Raw genomic sequence first — 14,344 nt, 5'->3', positions numbered from 1 at the left:
CCTATAAACCCACAACCCACTCCAGTACTAAAACATAACATTTAATTAAAATTAACATTAATTACCAATTATATAATTAATTTATCAATTAAAATTATTAATTGCCAATTAATAATTAATTACAAAATAAATTATACATCAATAAATATTTTATTAAATACAATTAAATTACTTCCCACCCTATTCCCCTATAAACCCACAACCCGCTCCCATACTAAAACATAACATTTAATTAAATTAAACATTACTTACCAATTATATAATTAATTTATCAATTAAAATAATTAATTACCAATTAATAGTTAATTACAAAATAAATTATACATAAAAAAATATTTTTATTAATTACAATTAAATTACTTCCCACCCTATTCCCCTATAAACCCACTACCCGCTCCGGTACTAAAACATATAATTTACTTATAATTTGTTTTATTTATACATAAAATGAATACACATATAATATTATTTATTTTAAATACTTAACTAAAAGGTATAAAACATACATAATAAAAAACTAAACAAAAAATACAAATATCGATATTAGTGTCATCGAAATTAGTTACATCGATATATATGCTATCGATATTACTAATTTCGATATTACTTACATCGATATAAAGAATTTCGATATTACTTACCTTAGGGTCGATATTCTGTCCAACGATATTCTTGACATCGATATTCTGCACCTTCGATATTTCAAACACGATATTTTGGTAGGTCGAAATTTAAAACTCGATATTTTGACTGTGTACCCCTCTCTATGGTGCAGAGCACTCAGTCAAATGAAAACAGACAGACAGACAGACCTCACTTACGGCATGCTTGTTGTTGATCAGTAGAGGTCCACCAACTTTTTAAAACTCATTCCTAACAAAACTGAGGGCCTGCTCACATCTTCAGATTATTTGCTGTGAAGAACATTTCCTCCAATTATGGGCCAATGCACAAGTAAAACCTGTACGCAATCTAATCTTTCACATTGATGAGAACCAAGTGCGTCAAATCTATCTGCACATACTAAAATCAGCTCAAGTATGGAGAAGGATTTGGCCCTCTTTAGAGTTCACCTTCATCCTACCGTGATAAACACTCTAACACAATAATGCATGGAGTATAGCTATTGTATTTGTTTACCGCCTTGAAGGTGTGTGTGAACTTTACAGCACCCAAAAATTAAAGGTGCTCACCTCTCATAATCAGAACCTTGCCGAAACAACGTTTGTGCAGGAATCAGAATTTACCAACCAGGTCTTTAAAGGCTCCAAGCACAGTTTGGGCTAAAAATGTGTGAAACAGTTATGAGAAATATAAATGTAACGTTGTCTGAGGCAGATACTCATTAACGCTTGTGGGATGATGGAGGTAACACACCTTCTGTGACTGTCTGGTCTCACACTTTTCCCTCTCCTGTTTCTATCAGTGCCTCCACCCACTCCATCATTGACTGTGTAACATGAATATGCCACTTATGTATTCTCTCCTGTACTAATCTACAGTTCACATTGGTGCTTTGCTGGGAAATCATGTTTCTAACCCCAATATAGTATGAAACTAATGAATAATTTGAATGGCAGCAGATATCTAATTTCTCTTATATGTTTGGACCAATTGCATGCATCAAAAGCACAGAGGGGCCCTATTTTTTCCTAAACAATTCTTCATCTACTCTGTCTACTTCCCACCCAACTAATCCAGGGCTAAAAAATACAATGTTCTTACTCCTTTAACTCCACTAACTAACGCCACAGTAGACAAATGCTCAGCAAAAACATATACGGGCATATGCATCAACATTCGGTAATACACGTCGGTAATAGCGAAAAATAACGAATCGCTATTAAGGACATGCAAACCGCGATGCATCAAACAAATCGGTAAAAATTACCGATTCGGTAAAAATCGCTATTAAATAGCGAAAGTACGCCCGCAAGAGTAGCAAATACCGAGTTAGCTAATACCGATTCGGTATTAGTGAATCCGGTATTTGCGATTTCGGTAATAGCGAAAACAGGAAAACTACGCGACGCTTCGGAAGCGGGCCGATGACATCACAACCAGGAAGTAGGACAGCCACCCTGCATTCTGTGTTCGGAGTTGCACTGAGGAGGAGGCAGAGCACAGGAGCTGAGGACCAAGACAGAACCTGTAGCAAGCAGGACAAGGCAAGCAGGAAAAATGGAGAAGGAGGCCCCCCAGCAGGGAAAGGACACACACCGAAAAGCAAAAAAGGAAGTTTTCTGATAAGGAGCTGGAAATCCTCATCGAGTGTGTGACCAGCAACAATGACCGACTGTTTGGCAAGTTGTCCCTGAAGGTGCCAGAGGCAGAAAAACGCAAGATGTGGCTGTGCATCAAGGACAAGGTAAATGCCTGCGGAGTCACCCACCGCAGCATCGACGACCTAAAAAAACGGTGGTATGACCTGCGGTAGAGGGCCAAGGAGAAGATTGCGCAGAGGGTCAAGGATGCTGCTGGCACAGGAGGGGGCACATCCAACGTGACGCCAAACACTGCCCTGGAGGATCTAGTGGAGTCCACCATAGAACCGGAAGCTGTTGTGGGGGTCACACGTCTGGACACCTCTGGTGCTGCGGAAGGAGGACAAGGTAAGAAGCATGGCAGCGTAACAATGCAGCGTGTACTAACTCCCTGCCCAATCCCCCATGCTAAACACATACCCTCACCAATGTGTTGCACCATGGGAGTTGTAGTCCATACATGAATGGGTGCATGCCAGAGCACAGAGATGAATACAGCAGCAAAGGGCCAAATGTCAGACAGAAAATGTTATTTATTGTGAGACGCCACAGCTATTTCCACATATTAGCGATTCGGTATTACCGAGGTCAGCTTTGGGGGTCGGTAATTCCGATTGTCTGTTTTGCGATTCAGTAATTTACCGCGGGTGTTATTAGCGTTTCTTTATTTTTTACCGATTGATTGTTTTATGCATAGCATTTTCTGGTTTTGCGTTTGGTATCGGCCTGTTTTACCGAATCGCTGTTTTACCGGGAGGTATTTCCGTTGATGCATCTGCCAGATAGTCTGTATTCTCTTGGAAGGAAATATACGGTTTCTGTAAAAAGGGTATTTTTTTTAATTTAGCGGCGCTCTTTCCTCTTGGGGTGGGAAACATTTCCAAGTCATTTGCAATTTTACTTAGACATCTTTGTGGACTTTTCTTATATCATGTTATGTCTCTGTGTTTCATGTGGAAAATGTTTTAGCATTGTCCAGCAATTCATTAGTCAATTACATTTTTGTGTTTTCCCATGTAAGACTTGGCACATTCACTTTTCAGTGTCCAACCCTTGGAAGTAGGAAGGACAGCTGAATAATATTCAGTTCTATACTCTCTTGGGTGAAATACTCGCTGATGCTCAAACCTGCCCACAAGAATTGTTCTACTCTAAAGAATTTACATTAGAACTACAATTATTCAATGTTCTGAACGTTTTCTCCAGGATGATGAAGGCATGTGCCCACAGAGTAAAGTTTGTTTAGCTGCTGAGGACTATTGCTCCAAGAAACTGTGGGTTGAAGTGTGTCCCGTGTCTGGAGTTAGCTGATGACCTGTGTGGGGTCTCCAGTCAGATTTAGCACTATCACCCTGCGGTTGACACAAAGCACCTTTGAGGACTAGCTTTATGTTTTAGTGAAAATCTGCAAACTTTTGTGGAAGGTTGAAGGTGGCAGTCACGTGAAACCTGAACACTTCAAGATTTTTGGTAATGGAAAAACTGAATTTCCCATATGTCTAAAATCTATATCACAGAGCCAAAATTCGAAACTGAACATGGATCAAATGTCAGGTTGGGGAGCTGAAATTGAGCCATACTGGCTAAAATCTACAGAATTTTCAGTATAACTAACTGAAGTCGTAATTCAATAGATACAATCTGCAGGTTAGCCACAGTAAAATTATTTGGACTCAATAAATGCTACTAAATGGCTGGGATAATTACCACCTCAGACCTGACAACTGCTTGGAATTGGCTTTAAGGGGGTGCCTGAGTACTGGCTAAAGTTATAAAGAACACTTAGACACATTTTCAATTGTGTTCTGACTTTTTATCTTTCATATATCTAAATGTTAGTGCTAGATTGAATTGCAGGACAAAAAGGGTACAAGTGAGATGCACGTTATCGGGCTTAATCAGGAGGTGACCAATCCATATCAATGGGACATTATTTCAATTCTCTTAGAAGCATAATCAATTTAAAAATCTACCACAACACTGTGAAGTTAAGTATACAGAGGTAAATATAAAATTTGTTCATTTTGCATAAATGTATTCTTCCTGCTAATGATGGAGGAAGAGAAGCAAAAATGCCTTAATACCTTTGAAATTTAGCAATACTTTCTCCAGACTTTTGCCAACTAGAGCTAATATTCGACTCTGCTTACCATGGACTTAGCTATTGTTACACCATCAGATTTGAGATTTATTTTCTCTATCTTTAGTGAACCTACCTCTGATTACTTGACATCTTCATCCTTTAACAAGAAAAAGAAAGATTGTGAAATATTCCAGTGAGCTCCACAGACTTTTCTGTTATTTAATAACTAATATATTTTTATTGCAGGAAACACGTATGAGTACAACATTGGCACCTGAAATGTAATCCGGGTTCGTGTTGGTTACAGTAACATTACGCCTATACACGGCCATTCAGCCCACAACCCGGGGGTCGGGCGGCGTGTGCCATTCTGCTGTTGTTTATTTGTCCCTGTCCTCGCCGGTTTTCATAGGTGATAGAATAAATCACTTCTGCTTTTTCAAACACCCCAACCCAACATATCCCCCCTCCCTCCTATCGCCTTGCCCCCCAGAGGAAGAAAAGTGTCCTTCATCATGGTACAGGATTCTAACGTTTAACGGAGGTGATCGTCGCTCCTCCTCCCCTATCCCCCACCCTCCTCCCCCCTCGTCATCGGTAATCTATCTCGAGGTTGCATGTCGTGTGCTGTAAGCTGTGATTGTCTATGTCGGGGGCACTCCAGCAATAGCATCTTGTTGGGAATGAGGCTGCCCCCCATCAGTGCTGTCTGAATCGGTGAATGTGTCAATGTCGCGCAGGGCCTGCACGTGTTTCCGAGGCAGGTTATTCAGTAGTGCCGAAACTTATAGGCAAACAGTGATTCTGTTTTGGTCACATTTTCTCCACTAGTCCTTGATGGCTCCTTTATTAATTATTGTGGATGCCAGGAATGTGATTGCTATTAAGAATAGCAAGGGTACCAGGGTGACTACACGCTGCATTGTTTTCTAGGTGAAAATCTCATGGACTATTTATATGTGTGAGTGTTCTAGCTCTTAGCTTGAAGTAGATTTTGTCTGTCCATTTTGGATGCCATAATATGCCTAAAACCCAGACTACCTCAGTGCTTAATTTGTAAAAAAAAAAAAGTGTGTGGATGACTGCATCTCTGCTCAGAAGCACAAGGCTAGTGCAATTAAACATGGTCACGCCGAAATCCTCATCGAGTGTGTGACCAGCAACAATGACCGACTGTTTGGCAAGTTGTCCCTGAAGGTGCCAGAGGCAGAAAAACGCAAGATGTGGCTGTGCATCAAGGACAAGGTAAATGCCTGCGGAGTCACCCACCGCAGCATCGTCGACCTAAAAAAACGGTGGTATGACCTGCGGTAGAGGGCCAAGGAGAAGATTGCGCAGAGGGTCAAGGATGCTGCTGGCACAGGAGGGGGCACATCCAACGTGACGCCAAACACTGCCCTGGAGGATCTAGTGGAGTCCACCATAGAACCGGAAGCTGTTGTGGGGGTCACACGTCTGGACACCTCTGGTGCTGCGGAAGGAGGACAAGGTAAGAAGCATGGCAGCGTAACAATGCAGCGTGTACTAACTCCCTGCCCAATCCCCCATGCTAAACACATACCCTCACCAATGTGTTGCACCATGGGAGTTGTAGTCCATACATGAATGGGTGCATGCCAGAGCACAGAGATGAATACAGCAGCAAAGGGCCAAATGTCAGACAGAAAATGTTATTTATTGTGAGACGCCACAGCTATTTCCACATACTATACCATGAAAATAACTATGCACTGTTTCACACACAGATGCATCCCCCTTCGATTCTGACGACAGTGCCCGCCTCGTCATCTCAGAGACGCCAGTGTTGTCAGAAGCAGAGTGCTCACATGGAGCTGAAGCCATTTCTTCCCCTTCACCACCACGGCGGACAACACCTCCACCATCCCTGCGGTCCAAGACACCACCACCACCCCCATCCTCACGGTCCAAGACACCACCACCACCACCACCACCATCCTCGCGGTCCAAGACACCACCACCACCATCCTCGCAGTCCAAGACACCACCACCACCAGTGCGGGCCACTCCGCAGAGCCGCAGAGCAGATGCTCCCTCCCTGCCCGTGATGGAATCGGATCACAGTTCAGCACCCCCAAATGTTCCACGCCAGGCTGTCGTCACTCCAACCAGCCAAACATCAGCACAACAGCGCATCAGGCAGAGGGCTGTGCCCCCGGGTCGGGGTGCTGCAAGACCAGTTGATCTGTCCGGAGGGTACGGAGTTGTGGAGACCCGGATGCTGCGTGTCCGGCGCCTGCAGGGGAGACACATGGGTGCCATGAAACTGTCCATGACCAAGCTATGCAACAAACTTAGCAACATGACAGACGCTGTGCGTGAGCACACCACTGCCGTAGCTGCCGGCAACAATGAAATAAAGCTTTGCCTGCAAGAACTCACACGTGCCGTAGTGGCGGGTCAACAGAGTGAGCGGCGGCGGCGTCACAGGCAGATCATGCTGGCAGTGACTTCAACCAACAAGGCCATTAATAAGCTCTGCAACAGCACGGCTGTGCTGTCCCGCAGGTCCGTGTCCCTGCAAGTGGACCTAGGTCATTACTATGGGGATATGGCAAAGGCCCTTGAGAGGGTGACCACTGCAGTGGAGCAACTGCAGCCTGGGTCAGCCAGTGTCAGCTTACTGGGAGCGGAAGAGGGGAGTGAGGCAGCCTCCAGTGTCAGCAGCGTCTCCCTGTCGGATACCAGTGGGAGGAGGCGCACTGGCCGCAATGCAACTGCCACAGACTCCCATCGAGTAGAAGCCGAGGAGTCACAGGACAAGAGACTGGGGGTACGCGGCAAACGGAAGTGAACATGTGACAAAACCATGGCCAGACTTAAGTGCCGCACGCATCACCCGTTCTGAGGAGGGACAATTTAAGTTTGACTTTAACTGCAGCAGCAGCATGTTTGTGTTTAGTTTATCTGCACCAGTCAGGTGTCCATGCCCATTAAACCCTTGCAAATCAGATCCTGTTGTCAAGTCACTCTCTTACCTGTCTCAGAAATGATTCCGTATGATGTATGGCCGCCTCCGTTGCCATTCAGCTGTGTTGGGTACATGCGCCTGTCGGTGTTGGGGGGGTGGTTGCTGTGCACGTAGTTCATCCTCTCCGTCCACCTCTATGGGTATCCCCCTGCGTGTGGCGATGTTGTGCAGGATGGCACACACAGCAATGATCTGGCAGCAGGTCACTGGGTCGTACTGCAAGGCACCTCCAGTCTTGTGCAGTATTCGGAAGCGGCTCTTGAGGATGCCAAATGTACGCTCAACCACATTCCTTGTGCTGATGTGTGCTCTGTTGTAGCGCTGCTCTTGCGGTGTAGCTGGGTTGAGGTAGGCGCTGTCACCTGCAGGATGGGGAGAGAATGGTCATCAGCATGATTGCAAATATACATGTGGGGATGGAGTGGGTGGAGAGTACGATGATGCATCAATATGTACCTAGTAGGTGTCCCTCTCCAAATTCACCGTTGATCACGCGCCTGTGGAGGCCACAATGACGGAATATGTAAGCGTTGTGTGTGCTCCCGGGGAATTGGGCTACAAGGTCCGTAATGATTACTTGGCATTGCACACCACCTGCACATTTATAGAGTGATATGACTTCCGGTTGCGGAAAATGTATTCCGTGGCTGATGGAGGACAGATGGGGACATGCGTGCAGTCAACACACCCTATGACATGGGGGAATTGTGCCACCTGGTAGAATTCCCGTTTGGTGCGGGTCAGCTGCTGGGGGGTTGTGGTGAAGGTGATGTGGCGATTTATTAATGTCAGCATGGCCTCTAGGAACTAGTGCAAGAAGCGTGATAAAGCCCTTTGCGACACGCCTCCAGTCTCAGCTATTACCCCCTGGAAGCTTCCAGACGCAAGCAGGTGCAGGCAGCATAGGACCTGCACATGGGCTGGTATGGCGTTGGTCCTAATTGTCTCGTGCTGCAGTAATGGTTCCAGGTCTGCTATTAGGAGCATTATCATGGCACGGTTGAGTCTATACTTGTCGTACACCTGTTCCTCGGTCTGCCCCAGCAAAGTGATGCGCACCCTGAAGATCCTGTCCTGGATCATCCTCCTGCGCTGGGCCTGGGTGTTGATCCTCCTCCTCCTAGCAAGCACGTAGAGGGCAGCCATTTTGGTTGATATGTGGGGTTTCCCAGGGCATTTTTGAAGGGTTACTGATTGTCAGCACCTGCAGTTGGGATTGTAATTTTTTTTTCTGTCCTTCAGTTTACTTTACCTCCTGATTGTGATTCCCCTTAATTTGTTCATGCTAAATAGCGATTTTTGGTATTAGCGACTTTTCATGCATACCATAGCGATTCTTTATTAGCGATTCGGTATTACCGAGGTCAGCTTTGGGGGTCGGTAATTCCGATTGTCTGTTTTGCGATTCAGTAATTTACCGCGGGGGTTATTAGCGTTTCTTTATTTTTTACCGATTGATTGTTTGATGCATAGCATTTTCTGGTTTTGCGTTCGGTATCGGCCTGTTTTACCGAATCGCTGTTTTACCGGGAGGTATTTCCGTTGATGCATCTGCCAGATAGTCTGTATTCTCTTGGAAGGAAATATACGGTTTCTGTAAAAAGGGTATTTTTTTTAATTTAGCGGCGCTCTTTCCTCTTGGGGTGGGAAACATTTCCAAGTCATTTGCAATTTTACTTAGACGTCTTTGTGGACTTTTCTTATATCATGTTATGTCTCTGTGTTTCATGTGGAAAATGTTTTAGCATTGTCCAGCAATTCATTAGTCAATTACATTTTTGTGTTTTCCCATGTAAGGCTTGGCACATTCACTTTTCAGTGTCCAACCCTTGGAAGTAGGAAGGACAGCTGAATAATATTCAGTTCTATACTCTCTTGGGTGAAATACTCGCTGATGCTCAAACCTGCCCACAAGAATTGTTCTACTCTAAAGAATTTACACTAGAACTACAATTATTCAATGTTCTGAACGTTTTCTCCAGGATGATGAAGGCATGTGCCCACAGAGTAAAGTTTGTTTAGCTGCTGAGGACTATTGCTCCAAGAAACTGTGGGTTGAAGTGTGTCCCGTGTCTGGAGTTAGCTGATGACCTGTGTGGGGTCTCCAGTCAGCTTTAGCACTATCACCCTGGGGTTGACACAAAGCACCTTTGAGGACTAGCTTTATGTTTTAGTGAAAATCTGCAAACTTTTGTGGAAGGTTGAAGGTGGCAGTCACGTGAAACCTGAACACTTCAAGATTTTTGGTAATGGAAAAACTGAATTTCCCATATGTCTAAAATCTATATCACAGAGCCAAAATTCGAAACTGAACATGGATCAAATGTCAGGTTGGGGAGCTGATATTGAGCCATAATGGCTAAAATCTACAGAATTTTCAGTATAACTAACTGAAGTCGTAATTCAATAGATACAATCCAATCAAGCAGGATTCCGACCTGGTCACTCCACCGAGGCAGTAATATTGGCCGTCCAGAACACCTTGAGGTCCAACGCTGACAAAAATCTTCACCAAGCCCTGGTACTTCTTGACTTGTCCGCCGCATTCGACTTGGTTGACTATTCTATTCTGGTCAACCGTGTCGAACAGGCAGGCCTTAGAGACTCTGCCCTAGCCTGGTTGAAATCGTTCATTTTTGAACGTACTCAGTCTGTTCGCTTGGGCTCCTTTTCTGCTGCCAAAGTCAAGTCTTTTTGCGGGGTGCCCCAAGGCTCTTCGTTATCACCCCTATTGTTTAACTTGTATATGCGGCCCCTTCTTTTTGCCCTGAGAAAGCACAAAGTCACTGTATACAACTATGCAGATGACTTGCAGCTAGTTTTCGTTCTTAATTCCCCAAATGCGGTGGAGGACTTCCAAGCCACCATGACTATAATTCAGAGTTGGATGTCCTCAAATCATCTTAAATTAAACCCAGGGAAAACTGAGCTGATCCTGCCCGGCAAAAGTGAAATCAGTTGGAGCCCTAACTTTTGGCCTGCCGATATGGGCCTTCCCCCTAAGAAATCTCTGACTGTAAAAAGTCTGGGGATAACCATCAATGAGGACCTCTCGCTAAAATCCCAAATTGGAACCGTGGTTTCCTCTGGATTTTTCCAATTGAGGAAAATCAGGAAAATCGCACATTTCCTCACTCCTCCCGCCTTAATTCAGGTGGTCATGGTCCTAGTCCTCTCTCACATCGACTTCTCAAACAGTCTATATCTTGGCCTACCTGTAGGACAACTTAGAAGACTGCAGTACTTGCAGAATCAGGCCGCCAGGCTGATCTGCAAGGTACCGAAATGGGAATCGATCAAATCAGGCCTAGAGACCCTGCACTGGCTACCCGTGGCTCAAAGAGCCGAATTCAGGGAGGAGCCAAGATGGCGACCTGAGCAGACGTGCAGCCTTCGGCTCCGCCGGCCCCGGAATCCCGCACCACAATCCTGACTGCTCCGCTCACCAGATTTCATCCCGAAAGGTGCGGGTAACGGAGCTGATGCCACCGGTGTTCCGCCGGCCTCTCCACCCGCCCGGATTCGGAAGTTACGGACCGACTTGCCCCGGCCCGGGACCCAGCTTGCTCCGCAGTGCACTGCGGACCTCACGTCCCCTGACACAGCTGATCCGCTGCGGGGGTGGTGCGACTGGACGGCGCTTCCTTGTAGGGGCACGGACTGAGCGCTGCCTGCCGCTTGGGAACGTTATGCACGCTCTGGGCTGAACGGGACGGAGGGAAGGGGTGTCTGACCGGCGGGTCCTTTGTTCTCGCCGCCATGCTTTTGCTCCGTTCTACTCGTCCCTCTGGCCGATGACGGCGATGCCCGCCAGGGTCTGCTTGCCTCATCACGCAACTGCTGGCCCTCAGGCTTTATTTCAGATCGGGCGGAATATCGCTAGCCCGGGGATTGCTACCTGCTGCATTATTGCGTCCCGCGAATTCCCCCTTTCCCCCCCCCACAGCACCTCGTTGGGTAGAGGACAAGATGGCGATGCCGGTGGCTCGCCACTGTGTGGCAATCTACGCATCCTCCCCACGAAACAGTGAACACGTCGATTCGAAGGGGGCCGGAGCACATTCTTCCCACGGGCGTGCAAGAATGGGGACACTACAGCCTGAATTCACCCTTGCAGACGTGTTAGCAACCCTGGGTGAGCTGAGATCGGCGATGAAGAGCAGCTACAGCGCGCTGGGGGTACGACTCGATGTTTGTGCCCAAGTTTTCAGCCAGGAGCAGGGGAATTGTCTCCCACAAAATTCCGGACTGGAGCTGTTGCAGACTACCGCCGCAACATTGCCTCGAAGGGACACAGTGGATGTTACAGTAACCATCGCTGTGGCGGGTAGCGGATTGTTGCCACTTAACAGTTCAGTCGTTGCTACAGTGTTTCCCCCTTGCTCCATGCTTAACTGTGTGCAACCATTTGAGATGACGAGGATTTGGCTACCAGCGTCCTGCCCTCCTGTTTCTTCACCAGCATACTTGTCACGGACTCTGATTGCTCTGATTTGTGACTTTTGCGGCTTGAACACGCCAGAGAGGACTGAGACCGAGGGAGATTCCTTTCCTGGGACCGGACGCCATTCTTTCTTTGCCTATGCACCGCCCCCCTCCTCCGGGCGGCCATTTTCTCTCGTCCTCCTGGATCGCACTGGACTACCAAGTAGAAGGGGTGAGAGGCCGAGTCCCAGATCGGGCCAGGGCTAGGAGACTTTCTTTGGTTTGACAGCTGGGCGGGTGGGTGGAGGCAGGGTGGCCCTTGAATTAGGCCTGTTTTCTTACGGACTGTGCATTGCCTCTCCCAAATTGTTTGATTATTGTTGCTTTACTTGATGTTGCTATTGGGGCGGGGAATGCTTATTGGGCCGGTGGAGTCCGCATGTATGTATAATTGGCCCTCCTCCCGGATTTTCTCTTGTGGGTGTCCAGGGATGGATTTCTGTTCCTACTCCCTATATCACTGGATTAATTTTTTACTTTCACTTTCACTTTTGCTTTCTCTTCTTCCTCTTTTCTCTTCTCTTGCTATATTTCGGGTTTATGGGGCGACAGACACTCTGCTAGGGGGGGGGGGCAGGCCATAGCCTCTGCATGTGTGTAGGGTGGGGGGTTAACTTTTGGTTCGAGTTTTTTTCTATAGTGCCTTTCTTTGTTTTTTTATATTTTTTTCTTCTTTCTTTGGCCCGTGCTAGGCGTACTGGGGGATGGGTGGCGGCGCAGATGTAGAGGGGTTGTTGAGGCAGCTTTCTTGTGGTATGACTAATTTGTGGCCATCCTCTGGTCGGGACTTGCATGTTGTGAATCGAACTGCTTGGTACTGATGTTTCTTGTCAAGTCCCACCTACATGGACCTCGTTCTTCTTCTTTTAATTGTTTATGTACGGAGTACCATGACCTGATCTTAATAGTCGCACAAAAATTTAAAATTAACCTGCATTGCTCCTGTGCCTAGGTATCGCGGCGCTTTCCGATCTGTTTTTTGCACAGCAACTACTGCTAAGCTGCATTACCTTGTCGCCGTATTGCATGCACTAGTGCTACATGAGAGTTCGTGGCCGGCCGGACGGTTGTGGGCCCGTATTTGTACTGTTTTTGTGCACAATAAAGGTTTTCAAAAATTAAAAAAAAAAAAAAAAAAAGAGCCGAATTCAAAGCTGGGTGCATCATCTTTAGGGCTCTGCAAGGCAAGGGACCTCTATTCATCAGGCAGCTGATTGGAAGATATGTTCCTTCACGCAACCTGAGATCAGCCCACAAAGACCTACTTGAAGCACCTCGCTTTAAGAAAAAACGACAAGGTGGTAGCAGTTTCCATTTTCTAGCAGCTACCCTATGGAACTCTCTGCCACTAGCCCTCAGACAGAGCAAGGACCTTCTCGCCTTTAGAAAGGCATTTAAGACTCACCTCTTCACACAGGCTTACTTGAAATAAAGATTCATGCAGACTCACCCCGTGTTATGTTTTTTATCTCTTTCCAGCGCCAAGAAGCCTTCGGGCGTATGTGCGCTTTATAAATTTTTAATAACATAACATAACATAACAATCTGCAGGTTAGCCACAGTAAAATTATTTGGACTCAATAAATGCTACTAAATGGCTGGGATAATTACCACCTCAGACCTGACAAATGCTTGGAATTGGCTTTAAGGGGGTGCCTGAGTACTGGCTAAAGTTATAAAGAACACTTAGACACATTTTCAATTGTGTTGAATTGCAGGACAAAAAGGGTACAAGTGAGATGCACGTTATCGGGCTTAATCAGGAGGTGACCAATCCATATCAATGGGACATTATTTCAATTCTCTTAGAAGCATAATCAATTTAAAAATCTACCACAACACTGTGAAGTTAAGTATACAGAGGTAAATATAAAATTTGTTCATTTTGCATAAATGTATTCTTCCTGCTAATGATGGAGGAAGAGAAGCAAAAATGCCTTAATACCTTTGAAATTTAGCAATACTTTCTCCAGACTTTTGCCAACTAGAGCTAATATTCGACTCTGCTTACCATGGACTTAGCTATTGTTACACCTTCAGATTTGAGATTTATTTTCTCTATCTTTAGTGAACCTACCTCTGATTACTTGACATCTTCATCCTTTAACAAGAAAAAGAAAGATTGTGAAATATTCCAGTGAGCTCCACAGACTTTTCTGTTATTTAATAACTAATCACCGTGTTTCCGAAGCAGGTTATTCAGTAGTGCCGAAACTAATAGGCAAACAGTGATTCTGTTTTGGTCACATTTTCTCCACTAGTCCTTGATGGCTCCTTTATTAATTATCTTGGATGTCAGGAATGTGATTGCTATTAAGAATAGCAGTGGTAGTGGGTGACTACACGCTGCATTGTTTTCTAGGTCAAAATCTCATGGACTATTTATATGTGTGAGTGTTCTAGCTCTTAGCTTGAAGTAGATTTTATCTGTCCATTTTGGATGCCATAATATGTCTAAAACCCTGACTACCTCAGTGCTTAATTTGTAAAAAAAAATAAAAGTGTGTGGATGACTGCATCTCT

At 45.6% G+C, this 14,344-nt stretch overlaps 1 protein-coding gene across 1 annotated transcript; it reads left to right on the top strand.

Moving 5' to 3' along the window:
• Positions 1-2,344: 2,344 nt before the first annotated feature.
• On the top strand, positions 2,345-7,159 carry LOC147726965 (uncharacterized). The gene is made up of 3 exons (XM_086963547.1): positions 2,345-2,368; positions 4,594-4,600; positions 6,093-7,159. The coding sequence occupies exons 1-3, from the start codon at positions 2,345-2,347 to the stop codon at positions 7,157-7,159; spliced, it is 1,098 nt and encodes a 365-aa protein (XP_086819673.1).
• The last annotated feature ends 7,185 nt before the right edge of the window (positions 7,160-14,344 follow it).

Source organism: Lissotriton vulgaris, chromosome 3_1 (genome assembly GCF_964263255.1).
Source record: "Lissotriton vulgaris chromosome 3_1, aLisVul1.2, whole genome shotgun sequence".
Taxonomy (NCBI): domain Eukaryota; kingdom Metazoa; phylum Chordata; class Amphibia; order Caudata; family Salamandridae; genus Lissotriton; species Lissotriton vulgaris.
The sequence above is the reverse complement of the archived record's forward strand: the minus strand, read 5'-3'. Positions and strand labels throughout refer to the sequence as shown.

Excerpts from the sequence above, each read along its gene's own strand:
- LOC147726965 (XM_086963547.1), top strand. The coding sequence starts at position 2,345 with ATGTGGCTGTGCATCAAGGACAAG.